This window comes from Podarcis cretensis, assembly GCF_951804945.1.
Source record: "Podarcis cretensis genome assembly, chromosome: 1".
NCBI lineage: Eukaryota > Metazoa > Chordata > Lepidosauria > Squamata > Lacertidae > Podarcis > Podarcis cretensis.
Window position 1 is genome coordinate 140,549,801 of NC_137170.1, and position 25,696 is coordinate 140,575,496.

Sequence of the window (25,696 nt, forward strand, 5' to 3'; positions counted from 1 at the left end):
CCAGGGTTTGAAGTCAGTGAGCCAGGCGTTGTGTGGCGGTTGCACAAATCCATCTATGGATTACGTCAATCTGCCAGGAATTGGAATATGTGCCTACATGAAGCCTTAGAAGAGCTAGGTTTTAAGAGATCTCTTGCAGACAACTGTCTTTACATTAAAGAGTCAGTCTTAAAACAGCAAGTGGTGCTTGTGTTTGTTGATGATATCTTAGCAATCGCACAGACAGGTAAACAGGTGGAAACGTTTGCTAGAGAGCTTGGAAAGCGGTTCAAGCTGAAGCAGCTTGGAAATGTCAAATCCTATTTGGGCGTGCAAATCACAAAAGCAAGTGATAGAAGCTTTTTGCTTTGCCAGGAAGGTAAGATTGAACAGTTGCTTGAGAAGTTCAGGATGTCTGAGTGTGCAGGTGCCAGATCGCCCATGGAGGCTGGTTTTGTAAAGGAGTGTCAGCAAGTAGAACGTGTGGTGTTCGAAAACACTGAGCTCTTTCAGTCAGCTCTGGGTAGTCTGTTATATCTGTCACAGTGGAGCAGACCAGATATAGCGTTTGCTGTCAATCTGCTCAGTAGAGAGGCCTCAAGTCCTAGTGTGCAGGCCTGGAATGGTATAAAGCGGGTGCTGCGTTACCTGCAAGATACCAAAGACTTTTGTCTTAAGTTGTCAGCTCAAGGAGATGTCAAGCTGACTGCTTGGGTGGACTCGGATTGGGCTAACCTTGAAGATCGCAAATCAGTGTCAGGTCTAGTGGTGAAGTTTGAGGACTCAGTAGTAGGGTGGAGGTCCCGGAAGCAAAGTCTCATAGCGCTTTCGTCTACTGAAGCTGAGTTCAGTGCGCTATCAGATGCTTGCAGAGAGTTGGAGTTCTATGTGTGTTTGGTCGAGGAAATCTGTGGAGAGGATTGTCTGCCCGTTGTGGTGCATGAAGACAATCAACCGTGCCTTAAATTAGCTGAGACGGGGCAATTCAAGGTGAGAACCAAACATTTGGACATACGTTTTCAAAATGTGTGTCAGAGCGTTCGTGAGGGGCTAGTTGCTCTGAAATACTGTCCCTCAACAAAGAACCTCGCTGATGGTTTCACAAAACCATTAACCTTCCAGAAGCACGAGGAGTTCTGTGAGGGTTTGTGTATGGGGAAAGCATTGTTGGCTATTGTCCCCAGATGCAGGACAAGAGGGGGTATGGAGTTTGGAACAGACAGGGTTAAAACTCCGTGGTGCCCTGCATCTGGGAGGGGCCGGAAGCAGGGCTTTACGTCACAGGCTTTGTCTGTGAGAGTTACTTTCAGTTCTACCGAGAGACGCTGAGAGACACAGCTAAACAGACAGGCTGTGTCTGTGTGCTTTTGGAAGCACGGAGAATGCAGGAAAACTCCGATGGAGAGACTGATTTATGGCTTGTAAATAAACGCTTCTAGAGATAAGAACCGATCTGTCTTTTGGACTTGATTTATCCCTTTCTCACATGGACTCAGGACCGCTGCATTATTCTGCTAGGCCAGCTCAGAGCTTCCAGGGATACGGAGCTGAACTGGGAAGCTTGCTGGACCCAATATTCCGGACGGGGAATTTATTTTCATTCCCAAAGTAGGTGCCATGGTATTGGTTTATAAATCACAGCACTGCTGCCTGCATTGCATGCAGAGATGCTGTATTGTATTGTCTCCCATGATTGTTTGTTATGGGGTGGTTCAACTAGTCCTTGTGAATGGTGCTTGCTGTCAAAGAGAGGTTCCAGGCTCAATTCAAGGTGAAGGTTATTCCTCCTATAAAGCCCTCTAGAGCATTTTATCACACTGACTGAAATCACTAAGGAATGCACCCAAAATGGGAAGAACTGGCTGTCGAAACAGAGGAAGGTTCTAGTCCCTTGGAATTCAGTTCCAAGTGAGGTTTGATACCGACTAACCCTAAAATATGTTTAAAACCAAATAAATGAGAATGTGTCAAAACTGTCCACTTTCCCTCACTGAGTACAGTGGTACCTTGGGTTACAGACGCTTCAGGTTACAGACTCCGCTAACCCAGAAATAGTACCTCAGGTTAAGAACTCTGCTTCAGGATGAGAACAGAAATCGTGCTCCGGCGGCGCGGCAGCAGCGGGAGGCCCCATTAGCTAAAGTGGTGCTTCAGGCAGGAGCACTCCCTCTTCGCTCAAGAAGCTTTGCGTTGCTTTCGCTGAAGCCAAGAGAGCGAGAGGGATTGGTGCGCACTGATCCCTCTTGCTCTCCTGGCTTCAGAGATAGCCATGCAAAGCCTCTTGAGTGCTGCTGGAGTACTCCTGCCTCTTCGCTCAAGAGGTTTTGCATTGCTTTCTTGTTTTCCTCCACTAAAAACTAGGTGTGTCTTATGGTCAGGTGCGTCTTATAGAGCGAAAAATACAGTATATTTTTTCCCAATTTTTTTGTTTAAAATTGAGGGTCATCTTATACATGGAATGTTGCAATTATTTATTTCGGACTCAAAAAGTAGGGGTTGTCTTATACATGGGGGCATCTTATACACGAAAAAATACAGTAATTGCTTTGTCTCCCCTCATTCTTGGATATTCATGGGAAGACCACAGATTTTCTCAAATACCCTTGCTTTTCTGAACAACTTCAGAAGATTTGGGGTGTTTATCCTCATGAAAAAGTATTTTTGTAACTAATGCACATTATAGCAGCAGGCTACCTCAAGTGGTTTACCATGTGCATGGGTATATTGGTTCTGGGTTAACAGACACCCACAAAGATGTACATTCTGATGCAGATTTGGCCTCTGCTTTTTCAATGCTGCTTGTGCAATACTTTACATATATAGACACTCCCCATGGAGTGGAACTTTCTCATGGAGAGGGAATTGTATGGAATTGGACATCTGGAGGACTGCTATAAAAGTAAAATATTTTTATTTAGACCAATTTTTATTGATGAGCTCCATCCCTTTTTAGTAAAAGCATTTCTTGAATTCAATGTATTTATATTTTGTCCCTGGACTTGGTCTTTTTATTCAGGATAAAAAAACTGCTTTAATGGCTGTGTTTTTATGGCTGTGTTACTAATCTAAGATCCCTAGAGCTATTTGTTTGCTTTTCTCCAACACTATTAATATTGTTGATATAATATTCTTATTAATAGTAATTCATGTATTGAGAGAATCATTAAAATGATTTTAAAAACCCACATCCCACATTATTTTTCATGTGCTATGAAATGTACTAAAAATGTATTTCAAAGACACTTAAGGAGTTATTTGGGTGCCTTTTACCTGCATGTCTTGTTTTGCGACTGTCTCACTCTTCCCACAAGCAGCGTATCATTCAAAAAATAAGGCCTACTTCAAGAAGATTTTTTACTTACGGATTGATCTTCATTAATTGGGTCCTGGACACTCCCACTACACTGTGGAACCCATGGAGGGTCGAACATGGGGACGGATGGCATTCCCAGAACTGGGGATGGGAGTGTGAAGTTAATGCTAGGTGGAGGAATCTAGGGAAAAAAGATCAAGACATCAAAATGGGGGAGAAAGAGACTCACATAACCAAAAGCTTCTGTAGAAACAAATCCCTTCTATCTATACTAAATATTTCCTGTTTCAGGTATGAGGAAATGTTCCAGAGTCCAAATATGAAAGGCCATTTAATTTCATCCATGGGATAAAGATGGAATTACAAGCTTCATTATGAAACAAGAAGTGAAAGCTAATGATTCTTTAAACTAAGTAACCTATTGTTATGAAAGACATTTTATTTATTTATTTTTAGAAGAAAATAACCTTATATTTTTCCCTGTGTGGGATGCCAGCCTCACATAAGCAACATGTTTAACTCTAATCAATGCATGAAGGGATTAAGAGCATAGAGCAAGCCCTCCCGCCAGCTTTAGCTAGGTCACACTCCCTCAGCTTGGGAGGAAGGGTTACAAAGCATATTCTGTCACTCTGTGTGGCCAACGCAGTGTCAAAGCCACCTATACCTACAACAATAGGGGAGAAAGCTTTGATCCAGGAAGATCCACTCTAGTATCAGACCAAAGGCCTATCTAGTCTAGCATTCTGTTTTCACAGAAGTTAACGCAGCTTAATAACCTCTTAGCTCCCAGAAAGCTGGATATAAGATGTATGTATCATATCTTCTTACATTTGTCTGCTATCCCAATAAATCAGATGTGGTATAATGAATGGGATAATCTGAGCTGTCACATGACCTTAACCCGTGTTCAATTTATTGCCACAGAATGTTTCAAACTCCTTAAAGACGTCAACAGTGTTAATTATAGTCATATTATAAAGGGAGTCTCATATTCTCCCCATTGCATCTTGGTAAGTTTTAATTTCTATTTTATTTTACTGTAAGTGGTTGTCTAAATTCAAAGTCTAAAAAATGTGTTGTATGGAAAGTTAAAAAAGGAAAACAAAACAAAACAGGATTTTGAAGGTGTATTCTGGTGCCACAACTCGAACACTTAATTGTACCAGACAGTGTCACAATTTACCTTAAAGATTTGCTGAGCTCCTTCCTCCATCCGAGGCCACACCTGATACCTAAATCTCCAGAGGGTGTGGAATTTAAGAATGGCATTCAACCTTTGCACTGCCTCAGGGTGATGAAATTCAGACATCAGCATATCTGACACTGCCTCTGGCACTTTCACAGCACATAGAAGGAACATGGCAGCTGCAGGAAGCAAATATTTCATGAATGGTGCATATCTGTTTTTAACCTCTTATGTTTGTGTGTGTGTGTGTGTGTGTGTGTGTGTGTGTTGCTGTAAAATTCTTTGTTTTTTAATGACATACTCATAAAGAAAGAAGAAAACCTGGGAGACACCTTAATTTTAAAAAGCAGTTCTGGAGGATGTAGTTCAGAACTATGCCTTTGATTGGTTCTTTGAGTAAATGGTTAGGAAACTGCTGTTTTATGAGCAGATCTGGCAGCAAATGGGAAGCTACTGTGGGCCACTCATTATAAATTTCCTGTGTGGAAAGCATGAATACTACATGCAGCAAGAAGAGAAAGGGTGTGTGTGTGTATGTGTACTGTCTTAGTACATGTAGTAGCATAAGCAAGGGCTCACATAATATCAGAATAACATGACTGTTCCAGGGGACAGAAAATTCCCAGGATCCAAAGCTGGGGGAGCGGGGGGAACTGCTATGGGACTCTGTACCACTGCCAAACCCGGATCACTAATATTGCACGCTTGGTAAAGAAAGTTGAATTTTTCATCTTGCAAATTCCAAAAATGAGGGATGCTCAAAAGTTGTAACATTACTTGAGAATTCAAAAGATATTTTGAATAAATGAATATAATTTGCTTGGCAAGTATAAAGTGTGTAAAACTGCAAAGAAATCATTCAAAATGTTTGGCAAGTACTTGCAGTTATATAACAGATAAGAGATATACTATATAATTATTATTTAGCATTACCTGACATTTTCAGAAAATTAAAATTGTTTGGTTTTCCAAAAGCAGTTTCTGTTGCTTCTTCATCAAATGTAGACTTACTAAGCTAAATGTTGTCCAATCACAAACATTATAGCCTCATTATAATGCCTCACACCCAAAAACATATTTTGAAAGACTTGTCACTGAAGAATTTTACAAAAATTATGTTTTGCCCACTTAAAATGGCTTGAGTGCCAGAGGAAGAGGACATTCTTACCTGCTGCCCCAGCCATGTGCTCATCCATACTGAGCAGCAGTTCCCATGCTGCAGGCTGGATGTCCCCATACATCTCTTCTGTGAGGATGGGCGCTGCCTTAATTAACAATGACAAAGGTGCTGGAGACAAACTCATCACCTGCAGAAAAGGAGATCATGCTGTACAGCAGAGCCAAATAGCAATTAAAAGTAAGAGGACATTTATAGCCCCAAAACATGCTTGATCCGAAGAACGTTCTGCTGAGTTCAGCGTGGACTATGTACTAGTGTTTAAGTATGCAGCATTCTCCAAAAGCCCTGCTTGCACCTCATCAACCTTGTTCAACAAGACTTATAAGTGGAGATTTTTATCCCATCTGCATTTGTACTGGAACTATTTTTAACTGTTTTTATACATGGAATCATTTCATATTGTTTTACATTTTCCTTCTCTGTGGTTGTAGACAGCTTTATCTGTTCTATAACGGTGAATTTTATTATTGAGGGTATGGGATGTTAGGGTAGTATCTGTAGTGAAGAACCTGTTGCCCTGGGGTCCCACCCTACAGTCAGCTCTCACCTGTAGCTCCTAGAAGCTGTCAGCATGTGACAGCGGCCACACCCTGGGAATGGCTTCAACTGGTTGGCTAAGCCAGGTGAAGGTAGCTGATGGGTTTCAAGCAGAAGTTAGGGACTTCTGCTGCATGTGAAGACAAGCTCTGGCAGATTGAGTGGAAGAGATCAAGAGTGGGTCCAATGGTCAAGAAGGTGGTTTCTGCACATCCTAGAGGGAAGTGAGGGGCAGATGGGGCTTGCCAACCTGGGAAGTTAGTCCATCTAGAAAAAGTGAAACTCTGATCCTAAACCTCCTCTACCTTGCGGGGCATCTTTGGAGAAGAAAAGGCTAAGGAACAAAGCCTACACAAATCTGGAGTGGAGTCCCTAAGCCAGTTGGATGGTGCTTTGTACACCTCCTTCCAGGAACTCCTGTAGCCAAGCTGATGCCAAACATTTTGCTCTTCTTTCCTATGGACCACTTCAGCGAGCCCGAGAGGGAGGGTCTTGTTGTCTGGGCAGCCCGGGATCTCAATACACACTTGAGGCTTGAGCCTTGTAGAGGTCACGTCGGTGCTCCTAACGCACCTCACGGACCCACATCCATTGTCTCTCGCGAGATGGATACCAATAACATTTTATCATTATAAGCTGCCCTGAGGCCTCATGGGGGGTATTAAACAAACAAACAAACAAACAAATGAAAGAATGAAATCCATTGCCTAATTCAAAAATATTACATTTAACAATTTTGAGTGTATTTCTTGTCCGAAGGACCAGGGATATAGGTATGCACATGCTTCTTTGTTCTTTATATATTAACTAATTAAAAAAAAAATTAAAGGAAAATTACATTTCACTTGCAGCTCCTTCATTAAATCCAATATGTATTTCATTAATTTTTTTTGGAAGCTGCCCAGAGTGGCGGGGAAGCCCAGCCAGATGGGCGGTGTATAAATAATAAATAAATAAATAAATAAATAAATATAATAATAATAATTATTAATGACCCCGATATTAATTATGTTACTATGATCAAACATCAACTCAAATGAATCTGTTTCCAGGTCACTGGCTATTTTGTATTCTTATACAGAGCTAAAAAATATTGTGTTCAGTGCTAGGGCAACACAGCATATTATGAGTGCATTTTTAAAACCAAGTAACTGTTTGAAAAGGAAAACACAGTCCTTCGTCTGAAAAAAACTATAATCTATTCTGGACATATTAATAGAATCAAGAGATTCATAGAATCAGAGTTGGAAGGGATCCTGAGGGTCATCTCATCCAACCCCCTGCAATGCAAGAATCTTTCCCCCCACGTGGGGCTCAAACTCAACAATCTGAAATTAAGACCGAGGCACTGTGGGTTAAAGCCTCAGCGCCTAGGACTTGCCGATCGAAAGGTCGGCGGTTCGAATCCCTGCGGCAGGGTGCGCTCCCGCTGCTCGGTCCCAGCGCCTGCCAACCTAGCAGTTCGAAAGCACCTCTGGGTGCAAGTAGATAAATAGGGACCGCTTACCAGCGGGAAGGTAAACGGCGTTTCCATGTGCGGCTCTGGCTCGCCAGAGCAGCGATGTCACGCTGGCCACGTGACCCGGAAGTGTCTCCGGACAGCGCTGGCCCCTGGCCTCTTAAGTGAGATGGGCGCACAACCCCAGAGTCTGTCAAGACTGGCCCGTACGGGCAGGGGTACCTTTACCTTTACCTTTTACCTACTACTATAAAGACCTTTTCCCATGTTATGTGATGCATACAAGTGGATGTGAAATCATACAACCTATCACACACATTCTTTCCAGGGGTATGCATGCAAAAAGAGTGCCCTGGGACAGGCAGGGTCACTTAGAATATTTCTGCAGGTACAGAGTCTTGTGATTGTTACAGGGGTCCAGGAAGCAAAGACAGCTTACATTTGCACACAGTGGGCTTATCTTTAATAATTTTGCACATTGCTGCTGCAGCAGTGTACCTGGACGACAATTTGTGGGCACACACGAGGGTGGAAGTCAATGGCATAATGGTATATGAAATTAAAAAGGCAGGAACTCAAACGGCAGCTGGGATCAAAAAGATGGGAACTGGGAATTGAGATGGTAGCCGGGAGTACTGTTTGGGCAGAGGGTGGTTCAAATAGTGAACAACAATGAAGGGTGGAAGCAGTGGAACCCAAAAAAGATGCATTCAAAATAGAGACTAAAGAACTTCATAGAACTTTAATGACACCTGTGAAAGCAAGTATAAGGATGGCCACCTCAAGCACAGCCAAGTGCCCTGAAGGCAAATAAAATGGGTGCAAGATGTGGCTACAGCTGTGCGCTGACCAACTTAGTCCAAACAATTCATATCTTTCAACTCAGTGACAAACATTACTTCAGGGAATTAACTGTAGAAAATCACTTTAATTAATAATTAGACACTGGGAATTAATTGTAGAAGGAATCACCATGGAGATGATTCTGCCAACCAGAAACAGAAGGAAGAATGGAGACAACCACAGAATTAATTAAATTGGTGACTCCAGAAGAATGAGGAAAAATTCCTGGCCAATTAGAGGAAAACACACAAACCTAAGCACAAGATACAGACAAACCAGAGCAGCAAGTCAACCAAAATACAAAAAGGGGTCCTGAGCACACATGGCAAAAACAGATGAACAGACACTGAAGTACAAGCCTGGAAAATAAAAACAGAAATTACATTAACACCTGTAAATCTCAAGTTGGTATCCAAAACCATAATTATATGGCTGACGACCTCTGACCAAAAGACTGACTCTAGCACAGGGCCAAATCATGCAACGTATCAGGCAACTTAAAAGCTCCTGCCTTCAAGTACTAAGAGAAGCTAAACCTACCTGGTTCCAGTACACCAGCACAGGAAGAAAATGCTAGCATTTTTTAGTCTTGCAAGAATGGCCTAATCTAGCAGTTCCCAATCTTTACCAACCACGGACCACTTGAAAACTGCTGAAGACCTTGGTGGACCATTTAATGATTCTGCCCCCAGCCTGTCTGTTGTAACAATTATAATGCACTGTGTGTTTTTAATTATATTTTAATTGCTTCTTTTATTTCTTATATTGTATTTCATTGCATTACAGATTTAATTCCATGAAATTTAATTTCTAAAGGGTTCTTCACAGACATGCCGTGGACCGCCCAATTCAAGGGGACACATATATTAAAGACAAAAAAATGATGTTCCATTAGCTAGTCTGTCAGACCTGTAGGTGACACACTCATTACCTGATGCCTGATGTATTTCAGCATTCCAGAATCCTTCTTTCCTTCAAGGTTGGAATCTGTCACTCTCTTCTTCAAGGAGGGTGTTCTCAGGCATGACTTGTCTGAACACTGAAAGAAAATTGGATGGGGGAAATGCTCTAAAAATGTTTTTAGAGGCCACCTTACTTGTGGGGGGAAACTGACCTCACAAGGTGCCTATTACTAATACACACACACACACACACACACACACTAAATGAATTATGGAGCTTTCCCTTTGGTTCTCAGGACATGAGTGACATGACTTCTGAAAATGAGATAAGATGAAATACCCTCCCTTTTCTGCAACCTGATCTCACATCCAAATATCATGCTAGTACAAGTTTCCCTGGCCAGCATGCTATGAAAAGCTGAGAAATGCCCATGCAATAGTTTAATATGCATTAGGTAGCTGAGTTAACTGGAATAAATGCTTGTGTAACCAAGAAGTATTTTGTCAGCTTGCTTACCTCTTTCTGTTTTTTGCTCCTAGCCGCATTGTTTAGTAAATTATTCTCTTTGAGTGAATCCACAGTGTCTCCATACAGGAGTTTGATGGCTCGGACAAGGCGTGCACAAGAGCGACTATGATGGAGGTAACAGTGAGGGTGGCAGTAGTCAATGTGGGTGCAAATGAAACTCTGCTGGTTGCATAGCAGTATCATCACCTGGAACAAAAAGTATGCCCAGATATTTCAGTAGAGATACAGGGCTATGTTTGTACCAAGAAAAGACCACAAAGAAAATATTGAATATAGCTATAAATTAATTTATCAGTGAAAAGCAAAATAAGCTCAGCTCAGCATTCAATACGCGGAAAAAATACTTTTTTTTTTTAATAATATTTATTAAATTTTGTATAACCAATAAAAGACATTCATAATAACATAATATTTTCCATTATCCACATTTCATTCTCAACTTTGGACTTCCTCACATCTCTTGTTCCTGCTTTCTAAACATAAATTTTACCAGCAAATTATTAACTTGATTTAATTCATATAATATAATTTTCCAATATTTAATGTCTCAAATTTTGGGATTTAACATACTCTTATTGAAGCTTAATCATAAAATATTAATTATCCCAAATTTATCTTTTCATCTTCCGATTGAATTTAAATTTATATTCTTTATAACTAGTTTGTTGAAGCCATGTTTTTGCTAATCTTACATCTTTCTTAACAATCATACAATTTACAATATTTTTGTAGATAGTCCTTGAATTTCTTCCAGTCTTCCTCCACCAGTTCTTCTCCCAGGTCTCGGATTCTGCCCGTCATCTCCGCCAGTTCCATATAGTCTATCAGTTGCATCTGCCATTCTTCCAGTGTGGGTAATTCTTGAGTTTTCCAGCTTTTAGCGATGAGTATCCTTGCTGCTGTTGTAGCGTACATAAAAAAGGTTCGATCCTTCTTTTGCACACTCTGACCAACAATGCCCAAGAGAAAGGCCTCTGGTTTCTTAGGGAAGGTATACTTAAATACCTTTTTCAGTTCATTATACATCATTTCCCAGAAAACCTTCACTCTAGGGCAAGTCCACCAGAGGTGAAAGAATGTTCCTTCAGCTTCTTTACACTTCCAACATTTATTATCAGACACATGGTATATCTTTGCAAGCTTGACTGGGGTCATGTACCACCTGTATATCATTTTCATAATATTTTCTTTCAAGGCATTACATGCCGTAAATCTCAAACCTGTGGTCCATAACTTTTCCCAGTCAGCAAACATGATGTTGTACCCTATGTCCTGTGCCCATTTTATCATGGCTGATTTGACCATTTCATCCTGTGTATTCCATTTTAACAGCAAATTATACATTCTTGAAAGTATCTTAGAGCTGGGTTCTAACAGTTCAGTTTCTAACTTTGATTTTTCCACCTGGAATCCTACCTTTTTATCCAACTTAAAAACTTCTTTAATCTGAGCATAATGTAGCCAATCTCGCACTTTATCTTTTATTTTATCCATACTCTGCAACCTCCAGTTAGCTCCATCTTTTTCTATTATTTCCCAATATTTCGGCCATTTGGCCTCCATATTGAGTTTTTTCACGGCCTTAGCCTCCATTGGTGATAACCACCTTGGGGTCTTGTTTTCCAATAAGTCTTTATATTTCAACCAGACATTAAATACTGCTTTTCTGACAACATGGTTCTTGAAATTCTTATGTATTTTAGCCTTGTCATACCACAGATATGCATGCCACCCAAACGCATTGTTGAATCCTTCCAAATCTAAAACATCAGTGTTCTCAAGAAGTAGCCAGTCTTTCAACCAGCAGAAAGCTGCTGATTCATAATACAACTTTAGGTCTAGCAGGGCAAATCCCCCTCTTTCTTTAGCATCAGTTAATATCTTAAACTTGATTCTGGGCTTTTTGCCCTGCCAGACAAATCTTGAAATATCTCTCTGCCACCTCCCAAAACACTCCATTTTGTCCACAATCTGCAAAGTTTGAAACAAAAATAACATTTTTGGCAATACATTCATCTTAATTGCAGCAATACGTCCTGTCAAAGAAAGTTTCAGTCTTGACCAAGCATCTAAGTCCCTTTTAATTTCAGACCAACATTTTTCATAATTGTCTTTAAATAAGTTCCTGTTCTTCGCTGTTATATTTACCCCTAGGTATCTCACTTTTTTAACCACATTTAATTCTGTCTCTGAAACCTTTCTGATTCTGAAGAAGTCAATTTTTTTTCCAAAACCTTAGTTTTTTGCTTATTAAGTTTAAATCCCGCCACTCGACCAAACTCGTAAATCAGTTGTAATACCCTTTTAGTACTGGGCTCTGGCTCCTGTAGGGTCAAAACTAGGTCATCTGCAAATGCTTTCAGTTTGTATTGTTTCGCTCTGACCTGGATACCTTCCACCCACCGGTCTCCTCTAATCATATTCAAGAGCACTTCTAGGACCGATATAAATAACAAAGGGGATATAGGGCAACCTTGTCGTGTTCCTTTTTCAATTCTAAACTCTTCTGTCACCACATTGTTGACTATCAGTTTTGCCTTTTGCTCTGAATAAATTGCCTCTATCCCATTATAAAACCCCCGCCCCACTCCCATTCCTTCCAAATTTTTCTTCATAAACTTCCAGGAGATATTATCAAAGGCCTTCTCCGCATCTATAAATATCAAAACTGCTTTTGTATTAATATTTGTTTGCAGGAGTTCCAAAATATCAATAATGTTCCTTGTGTTTGCAAACAAATGTCTACCTGGGAGAAAGCCTGCCTGGTCCTTGTGAATTACTTCATTTAAGACTTTTTTAAATCTACTTGCTAAAATGTCTGCAAATATTTTGTAATCCACATTTAGGAGGGAGATGGGGCGGTAATTCTTAAGTTGTGTCTTTTCAGTTTCTAGTTTAGGTATCAATGTGATGAAAGCTTCTTTCCACGACTCCGGTGCCTTCTTCCCCTCCATAATTTCATTGCAAACCTCCATTAATGGATGTATCAAATAGTCTTTCAATGTCTTATAATATTTGGAGGTAAGCCCATCTGGCCCTGGAGACTTGCCCAATTGCATATTCTGAATGGCCTCCTCGATCTCTAATTGTGTTATTTTATAATTCAGGATTGTTCTATTCCGGAGAGTCAACTTTGGTAAACCATTCTTCTTTAGAAACTGTTCTATCTCTGATTCATTTTGCGGCCCTTGAGTATATAATTGTTTGAAATATCTCTGGAAGGACTTTCTGATTTCCACTGGGTTCTGAATATTTCTTCCCTCAATTTCTAAATTTGTTACTGTATTCAGCTTTCGTCTCTTTTTCAGCTGCCATGCTAGCAGCTTTCCACATTTATTTGCCGATTCAAAGGATCTTTGTTTCATTAACTTAACTTTCCATTCCACTTCCTGGTTTATCAGTTTTGAATATTGTGCTTGATAATGTTTGATTTCTCTTAATATCTCCTTTGATTTCGGTCTCGATCTTAACTTCTTCTCGCCTTCTTTAATTTTCTCCAAGATCTTATCTTTCTTATCATTCTGTACTTTTTTCTTAATAGTATTCTGTTGTATCAGAAACCCCCTCATGACCGCCTTACTTGCGTCCCATACAGTTCTTTTTTCCACCGTAGTATTCAGGTTTATCTCAAAATAGTCCTTCAAAGCTTTTTGGGCCTTTTTAATAATGTCCTGATCTCTAAACAAGTTGTCATTCATCCTCCATCTAAAGGAGCCGGTTGGAGTTAATCTCATATCCATCTTCACCGCATTATGGTCGGAGCAAGTCTTTGGGCAGATTTCCACTTTTTTTATCTTGGGTGCCAGGCCTCTGGTTATCCAAATTTGGTCGATTCTTGTCCATGTCAGTTGGGCTTCAGAAAAGAATGTTCCTTCTCTTCCTAGAGGGTTCTTTGTTCTCCAAATGTCAATCAAGTCCATGTTGTCAGTCATGTCAAAGAATGTTTTCGGTAGTCTGCCGTCTTTTGTCACGTTTTGGCTATGTGACTTATCCATGTTGGTTGATACCACTCCATTCAAATCTCCCATCATAATGATTTTATCATAGTCCAGATAATCCAGCATAATCTCGTGCAGCTTCTTGTAGAATTCCGATTTTCCCTCATTTGGCGCATAAATTCCTAATAACAAAAACTTTTCTCCTTGGGTCTGGATCTCTATTGCCAAAATTCGTCCTTGTTCATCTTTAAATAGAAATTTTGGTGACAGGCTCTCTTTTGCATATATCACCACACCTCTTTTCTTTACTCGGTCCGATGAAATAAATTCTTGGCCTAATCTTTTATTTATTAACACTTTTCTATGTAGCCTAGTCACATGTGTTTCTTGCAAACAAATAACGTCCAATTGTTCTTTTTTCAAAATATGAAATATCCTTCTCCTTTTCTCCGGGATGTTGGCGCCATTTATATTCCAACTCAGAAGTTGCAGAGACATCCTGGTCAAATCTGTTATTGTTCTAGTGGTGGTATCTTTTTATCCTGGTCTACAGACCCCAGAGGTGTAGATGTGGGTTCAGGCTGTGGTCCAGCCCCTAAGGGTCTTTCAATCCCTTTCTGAAGGTCCTCTCCGTACGAATTCAAAAATTTATCTCTGTCTTCAGCTGTTTTAATTTTAATCTTCTTCCCCCTGAACGTAAAAGATAGTCCTTGTGGAAATTCCCACCTAAAGATAATCAGGTTGCTCCTCAACAGCTTGACTAATTCAAGGTAGGTAGATCTAAGAGCCAAAAGTTGTTTAGGAATATCCTTGTAAATCTCTGCTCTTTTGTCCAAAATTTCGAGTGACTTTCCGTAATGTAGTCCTAATATTTTATCCCTTTCCTCCTTGTATCTCAGGGTAATCAAACAGTCTCTGGGCTTGTCCTCCCTTGTAAGTTTTCCAAGTCTGAAAGCAGTCACAATTTTAAAGTCCTTTTCCTCCTCCAAAGGCCACCACTTGGAAAATTCTTTTGTTAAAAACTCAGTTAAGTTCCCTTGTTCGTGTTCAAGTTCTGGTATAAACCTCAATTTTAGGTTGTTTTCCCTGGCCCGAAGTTCAATCATAGACAGATAGGCCTGTTGTTCCCCAACCTGCTTATGGAGTGGTCTCACCTCCTGCTCCAATACTGCAGTTCTCTGAATGGCTTCCTCTGCCAGTCTCCGATTTTCTACAGTGGATTCAGATAAATTGCTAATTGCTTGAGCGTTCGAAATAACTTGTTCAGTTAACTTGTTAACAGAGTCTCTGGTCTGGTCGATCTTTGCCGTTTGTTCATCCACCTTTTTATCTAGGCCTTCCAATTTTTCAAGTATTTTGTCTAATACTGAAGCAGTTCCACCTGCTGCCATATCTTCACCCGACAGCTGCTCACTTTCTTCTAGTTCCAAAACATCAGGGACCGATGATCTGCGCGGCTGGGAAAGTAAATTCAAAGTTGTTTGCTTTTTTGCTTTACCCGCTCTTGTTTGTCTCCCAGTGCCGCTCATTCCACTTCTGTCTACGAGTCAAGGTCAAACTGAATATGTTCTCATGGGAATCCACAAGCCCATGAGATAAACAACCACATAGGAGGAAAGGAAACCAAAAGGAAAGTCACATATAATTGTAAATCCAAGGATCCTCTAGGGGGAGTCCACTTGTATTGTAGGGAAGAAGTCAAATTAATTAATATCAATTATTAAAATTTTCCAAACTTCAATACTTTAAAAAGAATGTCCAAACAGCCTTTAATTTCTTGAAGAACCTTCAGCAGTTGTATTTAGCAGAGTTGGTCTCAATATATAACCATGTCTCAATAAGTGCAAGATGTAACAATTCAAAGCAACAGTTCCATTTAGGCTCAGCTAATACTGGCTCCAGTAACAAAATATCAAAGTCTTGCAATCTGACAGTTCTAGTGTCTAGGCAGCCCGACTGCCTGGGATTCTTTATCAATTTGTAAATCCAACAGTGGAGGTATCAGGCAGTTCAAAGATTAAAATAAAACTTTCAAAAGTTAAGTCCTGAAATAGCTTAAGTAGATGTAAGAATTAATTGTCCTTTGACAGCTCTTCAAAGACTCCAAGCGTCAAAGCCTTTGCTTTAGATCTTAAGCAGTGGCAAGAGACGGACTTCCTGGTTGCGTCTCTCGTTTTTAGCCAAATTAGCGAAAATTTTGGTCCCAAACCTTATCTTTTCTTGTCTTACTCACGAGTTGTTGGTTCCAAGCCGAATGATTCCAGGAAAAGAGGGCAGCGCTCGCCGACAGCAGCTACGCGGCTTCACTCCGCAGAAAGAGCGATTGACTCACAGCACCGCACCCCCCTCTACGTTCCGGAGCCTCTTACGAGGTCCCTTCTTCGTTTCGGGGAGCGCTCCTGGTGCCCGCCGAGTCCCACGGCCACAGGCTTACGCTGCCTGTGGTTTTCCGATGTGGGTCTCCGCTGCGCCGTAGCGGACGACCCGTTCCTGCGGAGCTCCCTCTTCGCAGTTAGAAGAGGGCAGCCATTGCCGGACGCGCCGCCTCCGGAAGTCCAATACGCGGAAAAAATACTATATTTAATGAATGAAAAACTTATGGGACTTGATTTGTTGCTGACTTACATCGGGCCATGAGGTCTGGAACGACTTAATTTTACCTTTCTTCACTTTGGGGGTTTATACTAGGCTTCCTTAAACTCGGCCCACCAGATGTTTTTGGCCTACAACTCCCATGATCCCTAGCTAGCAGGACCAGTGGTCAGGGACACTGGGAATTGTAATTTCAAAACATCTGGAGGGCCGAGGTTGAGGAAGCCTGGTTTACACTTTCTTAAAGTGATGCCTTAAAGGTAAAGGGATCCCTGACCATTAGGTCCAGTCGTGACCAACTCTGGGGTTGCGGGGCTCATCTCGCTTTATTGGCTGAGGGAGCCGGCGTACAGCTTCTGGGTCATGTGGCCAGCATGACTAAGCCGCATCTGGCAAACCAGAGCAGTGCACGGAAATGCTGTTTACCTTCCCACCGGAGCGGTACCTATTTATCTACTTGCACTTTGATGTGCTTTTGAACTGCTAGGTTGGCAGGAGCTGGGACCAAACAACAGGAGCTTACCCCGTCGCGGGGATTCGAACCACCAACCTTCTAGGCTCTGTGGTTTAACCCACAGCGCCACCCACGTCCCAAAAAAGTGATGCCTTAACTTGTCTCAATGGGAATTTTGGGCAGTGAAGGGGAGAGCAAACACTGGAGTAGCTGGGGGGAGGTCACCATTCAGCCCAAAAACATATAACTCTACCCTGATGATCAGCTGTGAGTTCTGTGTGCAACAAGCTGAGATTCTAGGACCTCGCCAGTGATCTCTACTTACATGCAGCCAAGACATATTCCGGTGATAGTTCTCTTCGGTGCCTGTGCTGCTTAATACTTCAGGTTCTATACTGGGTTCACTTGCACTCCAAGGGCTTCCTTCTTCAAAAGAAAAAAGATACACCCAAGTAGTTTGGTTTTTTCCATGCTTCCTGTGGGTTTTTTTTAAAAAAAACTATGGTATATGCTTGTAATCCAGGCCAGTTTCTTAATGTTACATGTCCTAAAGGGTGCCAGAAATGACATGCCATTAGCATACCAGCCTAATGAGCCAAACACTGATGGAGTAACATTGGCTATTCTCAACAAATGTCAGACATTTCCCCTTATTCTCATTCCCAACCCAACCTTCTTCTATGGCCCCGATTATCTGCTGGGCTGGAAATTACAAGCATAATTCATAACAGCCATTGAAAGAACAACTAATCAGGGATAAACGTTACTCCCTTTTCTGGAAGAGGGGAGGGTTAAGTAAAGAGAAGGATAATTCTTGCATCGTCAAGATGCTGCAAAATTGTTGGTTTCAGTGATCTGCATTGACTGGGCTCTGTGGTTAAAAAACAACACCAAATGTATGGTCCTGCAGCGGCAGCACTTTTGCTATAACTACTGCTGCCGCATACAGGCTACAGCCCTACGAGGTCCCATCAAAGGACTCTAAAACGCCTGGGAATGAAAGGGGGAAAAATCCTGACAAAAGCTAGAGGACAAAGGCAGGGGGAGGGCTCTCTCTGACCCCAGAGTTTCCTGGATGTATTTATTGCCAAATGGGCCTTCTAATTTGCCAGACCTTTAGCACAAAATCTGAGTATTGGAGATTGTAACATTAGGATTGGCTTAGTAAGAGACATGGCTTACTTCCAATTAGTTCTTCCCTGCCCTTTCTTTAAATGAATATGTAGCTGGCTGAACTCGAATTTCCCTGTGGAAGAAAAGAGCATGGGCAATGCCACTGAGACCAGAAGGGTAAAGGAGATTCAAGTGCAGGATTTATCTGTTCCTGACTTTTCTGTATGTGAAATCTTTGGGAACTAATATTCTGGAGATTCACGAGCACACATATATTTATATCTCATACACAGCATAATATATACATATTGTATATATACAGCTATATGCACAGTACATAATATTGAGATATGTATATATATATGTATATATATAAAATACCACAGCTATTATATATGCCATATAGATATATAATATATGGTATTTTTATATATACCTTTCTAAGCATGGCATGCATTGGGTTGGCAGTCAGGAAAATGCCTGTATAGAGAGTCCATGCACCAAACGTTTAGGTTTTTAAAACTTAGCATCCTTTGAGTGGAACAGATCTGACTACCTCGTGTACCAATGGCAGGACTCAATCTCTGCTCTTGCCATGTATTTAAATCATGCAAAAAGTGTGAACTTCTCCTTACTTCAGCTGAAATAACTGGAGGGTCTGCCTAGCCTACAAGCCCTTTTACTACTTCCCTAGACCTGCCTGAGTTGCTTCCAGGCTCAAGATGCTGCCTCATCATCCCGCTCCCTTTTTAGCCCAGCTCATCTATGTTACCTATGTCAGTGACAGTGTCCCTGCTGTGGGACAGCTGCAGCTCCTCATTCTCAGACTCTGAGTCCTGACGTGATAACTTGGTGCTCTTTAGGCTGCCGGCCCGGCGAATGCTGGACAGGGAACCCCCTTTCTTCACCCGGAAACTGCGGGTTCCTTTAATCTGGAGCAAGCGGGAGCCTCCTATCCTGATCTTCCTGCTGGGAACTGTATTAAAAGAATAAGAAAGGACTTTTCCCCCCTTAGGTTTCCCCATTTAAAAATTATAATTGTATTTTAAATATAGAGATATATATAGTTATATTCCTACCCCTCCATCCCCCCATCCTGCATTGCAGAGCCTTTCCTTCTCTCAAGGAAGACCGGCAAGAGGCTCCCTCCAAAGCCAATGCCAATGCAGCTCTATTAATCATCCAGCAAGGGATACCTTGGCAAAGATGTGACATATTTCTTGCCTGTTACTCAGATTAATTATTATCCTTCAATTCAGTCATTAGTATCATGAAAATGCTGTGTAAGAGGCACTGTTGGAAACCCCATAGCTAAACAATCAAAGCTACAATTTGTGCTCCCCCCACCACCCTCAAAAAAACCCATGTTGCTCCAGATTTATTCTTCAGCAATATGATGAGAGACAACTTCTATCCTCCAGCTATTTTGGGACTACAACTCCCATCATCCCTAGCTAATAGGACCAGTGGTCAGGGATGATGTAGCCCCAAAACAGCTGGAAGGCCAAGTTTGGCCATGCCTGATTTACACCATTGCATCTACATCAATTGCTGGCTACCAATGACTGAGTTGTAGACAAGATGCCAGGGGCAAACCTATCCTCCTGCTAGCAGAAGGTTGTTTAAATCTTGTTATAGAATCACAGTGTTCAATCATGCAGCATTCATGATTGTAAATAGACAGCCTGCTTTCTGAAGCTAAGAGTCTACTTCGCTTGCCCAGTTTCGGTATTACCTTTGAACAGATCACTGTTTTTGTATATTAAACTTCACCAGAATTTTACAGAAAAAGCAATAACATGTAGTCCAACTCCTTTCAGCAGCTTTCGGGCATTAAAGACATCTGTGGATGCTGAGGTTTTTGTGTGTGTGTGTGTGTGTGTGTGTGTGTGTGTTTTTAAATGAGCACAAAGATATGGAATGGTTTGAAGCACCAGTCATTTACACATTGTTTTCCACTCAGCTTTAAGGCAGTACATGACATTATGCAAGTCCAAATGTTGCAACACTTAACTGAACATCTACTTAAGATGAACATACTGCACAGGTGCAATGTAGATAAATGATAGCTGTCACTTTTTGAGCAGGGGCAGGCCAGAGAAATGTGCAGTGGTGAGAAGAGATATGTCTAAATTCAACAAAAAATGGGTTTGGGAGTATCCTTCTGATTTCTAGACACACTGACACTCTGCCATGTTGAATGCGCAGTTCTGCTCAGAGGTGTTCCAGACTCTAGCATTATTGTCTTAGTTATGTTTTGCATTTAACTGTGTTTGCATTTTAGAGCTACCACAATCAGGGGAATATTTTTGAATGACTTGGAAACAGGTCATGTGATACACTGCCAGAGAGATAATCACAAAGAATTCTGAGCAGTGCCTTAAAAAACCTAAAATATTCATTATGGACCACAGTCCTCTTCATCTGATGCATGAAGTAAAGAGGACTTGATACTCCTAAAAAAGTCATGTCTAGTTGATAAAGGTTTTTGTAGCAACGACTTTAAGAAACTACAAGGCAGAAGTCTTTATTGTTTTGTGATGGACTGGAAGCTAAAATCCAGTTTGCTTGATGGTTAGTGCTGGTTAAGATCTCCTGTAATGAAAAACTATTTCTAGGAAGCATGTTAACAACAAGAACAACAACAAGAACAGCAGCATCCTGCAGACACTAATATGAGCAAGGCACAACAAACTGAGTAAAACTTATAGTCCTCTGTATGCTGATCGGAATGTAAAATGCTCCAATTGCTTTATAATTTGCATTGCACTGGCTAACAACCTTACTGTTATTCCTATTTATCCAGACCAAAAAAACAACAATTTAAAAAAATGGGAGCGAGAGTATGACATGCAATGTCATCTATTGACTCAGTCTTGCAATGCTGTGCAAGATTTATACTAGCTGGTCATGGCTTCCCCCAAATAATCTACAATAGACAACACTGTGGTAGTAAAGTACACGGCTTAGTTCACAATAATAAATATATTTTCCAAGACTACTAATTAGCCCTAAGTAGTATATCTACATTAGGACCCACCTTTCAGTGACTGTAAAAACATAGCTTTTACATAGTTTTAAAAACACACCTTGGTTGCCCAATCAATGAAAAGTTATTATCATACAAGTGAGGTGAATGTTGTGTGAAAGGAAGAAACAGGTTAATGGTTTTCAAAGTGATTTGAAGCCTGTCCTTGTCACTGCAGATGAGAAAAATCAGATAACAGATTTTAGCTGAACAATAACAAGAGATGCCCTTGTCAAGATCTGCAAATGTTGTTACCTTTAAATTTGAGAAAAGAATAATTTAAATTATAAAACAATTGAATATGTTCATCATAGTCAATTCCAAAGTGTCATAAAGCATCTTACTAACAATCTACCATCTGCAATCTAGTCTTACATAAGAAATCCCTTGTGCCACAACAAAATCAATTCTGAACAGGTTTTTTTACATGGGACTGCATTTTAGCAATTGTTAAGCAACACATTAAAGCTCCTTTTACTGAAAGCATGATTGTATTACATTCTGATGTGTGTTTGCTGAACTGATCTATTTTACTGAATTTACATTATATACATTTTTATTGTTACTTTCTATTCTTATGTTGCCTTGTTGGGTAATTTTAGTAAAAATAGGCAATTGATAATTAATTCAGAACTAAACAATGTGAGCAGCTATGCTAGGAAGAGAAAAATTCAATGCTAAAATGATGGGAAAGGTAGATTCTAGAAATCTGGCTGCATTTCCAGAATCACATACACAGAAAGTGTTGTGATGCCTTCAAGAGAATTAGTGGCTAGTACTGAACTGGGTGAGTTTCTCCTAGCTCACATCAGTTACTCCCTCAGAATCATGAGGAAGTTCCACTTATTTCCGAGGAAATCAAAATCCTGCTCCTTCCCTCCCATGTATTTTTTCTCCAGCTCAGATTAAAACCTGAGCTGGAAAATAATTCAGAGGCTATGAAACTCATCTCAAAGTAGAGTTGAGTATTGCAAACCTCCAGAAACTCATACAAGTCACTACTACTGATAGTCTCTATCATATTAGCCTATGCTCTGGTCCCCAATTCAAGCATGGGCTTCTCTAACAAAAAAAGAAGAAAGGGGGTGGGAGAAAATCACAAGTAGCTTGATTGTGAAAGACGACTGCCTGGGTCCTCAGAAAACCATTACAAGTCTGGGCTGGAAAAAATGATCTGACCAGGTACAAATCTCCCCACCCCTCTCTCTGGCTAGTAAAAGAAATAATCTTGCACTGAACCGTGTTGCTTTTGCGATATGAACTCACATGATGTGACTATGCCCAAAACACCTGCAATGCTATTCCATGCCACGTATAATTTGCATACTGAATTTGCACTGTTGCTCTGTATGGTTTTACATATGGTATCTTCATAGAGAGCTGCGAGAGAACAACTGACGTGGATAATAAATACACCAAAAAGGTTCCATAGCACACCTATTGTTCAAAGAGACTATTAGAAAGATAGGTGTGTATGCTACTCATCCATGCAAGTCATCTTCAAGTACATCTGTAAACATGGAAGAGACTCATAGGAATTTGCAAATAATAATGTAAAAAGCACACAGATACTATACCACTGATGCAGCTCAATGTAGCTATATTTAGAATATTTAATTATATCTTTAAATAAATTGGTGTTATGCAGATTTTGAAAAACCTGTAATGTATGCAAATAACATAATGCAAGAAGCACCTGGGGTTCTTTTACTTGATTTGATTGGGGATCTGTAATGATGATAGGATATCAACAGTATCTACTAACGTGAAAGACAGATAAAACATATAGTATGCAATTCTGCCAAGAGAAGATGACTTCACAGAGATTAGAAACCAATTTCCTATGTAAATCAGAAGCCAATCACAGGCAAAGTGATGCTTTCAATCAATTTACAATGAACAGACTTGTGACAAAAAACAAATAAATAAGAGAAATTCATTGCTCACTGCCATAAAACAGGATCTCTCTTTTGGTTTAAAAAAGCTATTCTGGCAAAGCCAACAGCTTAACTGTGCCAGTTCAGAGGCAAAGAAACTAGAGACACATCTCCATGGCCACAGTTGTGTGGAGGAAGTAATGTCTGGACCAGGATGACCATGTTCGTCAAGCACTGCTTCCTGGTGATCTGCCCAAATGCAACAGGTATTAAATGGGTTTCCATGTTTACACAAACCACTATTAGGCAATGGTAGTGCTGAGTCTGGTGTTACTACTCCATGTAACCATACTCATGGAGAGTTTTAGAATATTTGAACCTACACTGGTGGAGATCTTAAGCATTAACTTGAAAGTGTACTCTACTTAAGTACTTACTTCCACCTAAATATGTTGAGAATTGTAGGGCGGGACTGTACAACTTGTGAGTTAATAAGCTGAGCAAACCCTGTTTCTGCAATTCCCAAGGCAGGTTTATCAAGGTTTATCACCGTATATGGTTCAAGGGCTGCATCTGGTTTCATGCATTGTGAAGTCCCGTGCTGAGGAGTTTAAGACTGAGTTATATACTTCTAAGTGGGGTTCTGCTATCTTGGAAGGACAGAAATCATGGCAGGGATGACTGGAAGCAATAGGTAGGAACAAATTATAGCTGCCTCGTTATCTTGTGCACCAGACATCTGTCATATACAGAAGTGTATGAAAGAGACAGGATGTTTGGAAACCAGGTTTTCAAACAGATTCGAGCTAGGAAGGGTGATTTGCCAGGTACTTGCTGGAGTCTCAAGAAAGCAGCCAAATAATATAGTCAGAGTCTCCAAAGACTTACGGTTCTTCATGGCAGCAAAGCCTGCTGCTCCTTTGAAATCCCTAATTTCTACATTGTGAGACTTCAAAAAAGTAAACAGCTTGCTGTCTCAATTTTCTATGCTACATCTCATACCCTGAACTATTACTTATTGTCCAAAATAGTGTTGTATAAGTAACTGTTACAGATAGGTAGCCGTGTTGGTCTGCCATAGTCAAAACGAAATAAAAAAATTCCTTCCAGTAGCACCTTAAAGACCAACTAAGTTAGTTCTTGGTATGAGCTTTCGTGTGCATCTTTAAGGTGCTACTGGAAGGAATTTTTTTATTTTGTTTTGTATAAGTAACTGTTAATTGTATTTTGTATTGCAACACTTGAACCAAGAGGCTGTTTTCGTGTGCGTGCGCACGTGTGCATGAAATGGCATTACAGTGATAGACACTCTGCTGGCTTTAGCAACCACAGTGAGTTATGCCCTAAGAGTAAACATATTTTGGGGCTAGTGATAGTTCAGCCTTGTGGCTCCATAGCTTCCCGCTTCTTAAAACAATTTCGAAAGTTAGGACATAGAAGTCCAGCGCTAAACAATAGACCTGGAAAAAGTTTGAAGCTTTAGTAGGTAACAAACCTTTCTTCTCTTCACAACCTGTGTCAGATTTCAGGGTATGACTGCTGCTGTGCAAGGAATCTTTTGAATCTTCATTTTCATCCAGAACCCCAGCAAAGCTGATCTTCCTCTCATACCTGTGCCGATCCATCTCAGGGTCCAAACGCAACCTGCAACTCTCCAGGTCCTAAAATATTACATGAACCACAGAAGCACGTGAATATCATGGATACCAAGTTTTATTCTAATGTTAAGGAAAAGACCAATAAACTCAATCAGAAAGGTTGTTTTCTCCATTTGTATCTTCTAACCTCTCACTTGTTTCATCAAGGAGCTTAGACCAGTGCACATAGGGACATCTCAATTTACCCTGGTAGTAACCACAAGGAATAGGTTAAGTTGACAATGCATTTTATTGCCAGCCACCTATATATAATTTTACTTGATACTGTTTTTATTAAATGTTACTTATGCAATGTTGCATTGCTTTTCACATGTTTATTGTAAGTTGCTGTTGTGATCCCTTGCCCTGCAAGTCAGAGTAGAAACTAAAATAATAATGATGATGATGAAGATGATGATGGCTGTGCCCAGTGTTAGCCAGTGAGTTTCACAGTGTGGCAGAGGTTTGAATCCAGGTTTCCCTAGCTCCAAGTACATACACTGTCTCCTACACCACACTGATCAGGGCTGGCCCAGGTCATTCTGCTGCTAGAGGCAAAGAAGAAAATGCTGCCCCTCCAGCCCTCTGCCTCCTCCTCTCCCGCTGAACCACCCACCCACCAAGTGGGTGAGAGAGTCTGTTCGCTTCTCATGAATTGTCAGGGACTGGTTGGATGAGGAAGAGTGGGGGCAGCCAGTGGTCCAGGAGGCACCTGTGGGGTAAGGGGACTTTGAGCCAGGTTCAGACTGGTAGGACAGAGAGGAATCATCGGCAGAGTGTGCTGGTGAAAGGGAGAGTCTTGAGGTAGGTAGCCACAGACACTGATAGAGAAGGAGAAGGAGCTGTGTCTCCTGCTCTGCAGTACAGCTTGTTCCCCATCCCCACCCTCAGCACAGGTACAAAGAGTCCAGAAAAAGCTGAAACAGCTAAGAAAAGCTGAGTCACAATGAAAAAAATGCATGGAGGGAGGATGAATAGGGGACGGAAGGGGCAGGAACTTTAGCTTCTGCAACTGACCTGCTTAACTGATGGAAGTGCTGGGTGCTAACTCTTTGACCTCGGAGCAATAAAGTTAATCACTGCAAGCCTTGTGCCTGGTCTGCTTACAGCATCAGACAACAGGCGG

General features: G+C 40.9%; 1 protein-coding gene across 13 annotated transcripts in view; it reads right to left on the reverse strand.

The window, feature by feature from the left end:
• Window positions 1-25,696, reverse strand: part of UNC80 (unc-80 homolog, NALCN channel complex subunit) — a 197,931-nt gene that overhangs the window by 59,351 nt on the left and 112,884 nt on the right. For 8 of the 13 annotated variants that reach the window (XM_079974825.1, XM_079974823.1, XM_079974821.1 and 5 more), the window contains exons 26-33: window positions 24,429-24,594; window positions 18,801-19,004; window positions 17,241-17,341; window positions 9,920-10,117; window positions 9,432-9,539; window positions 5,650-5,788; window positions 4,479-4,660; window positions 3,342-3,473 (exon numbers count right to left, since the gene is read on the reverse strand). In XM_079974825.1, coding sequence (XP_079830951.1) covers window positions 3,342-3,473; window positions 4,479-4,660; window positions 5,650-5,788; window positions 9,432-9,539; window positions 9,920-10,117; window positions 17,241-17,341; window positions 18,801-19,004; window positions 24,429-24,594 — 1,230 coding nt within the window. The remainder of the gene's footprint in view (window positions 1-3,341; window positions 3,474-4,478; window positions 4,661-5,649; window positions 5,789-9,431; window positions 9,540-9,919; window positions 10,118-17,240; window positions 17,342-18,800; window positions 19,005-24,428; window positions 24,595-25,696) is intronic. The other 5 variants (XM_079974817.1, XM_079974814.1, XM_079974816.1 and 2 more) reach the window with 3 other exon arrangements.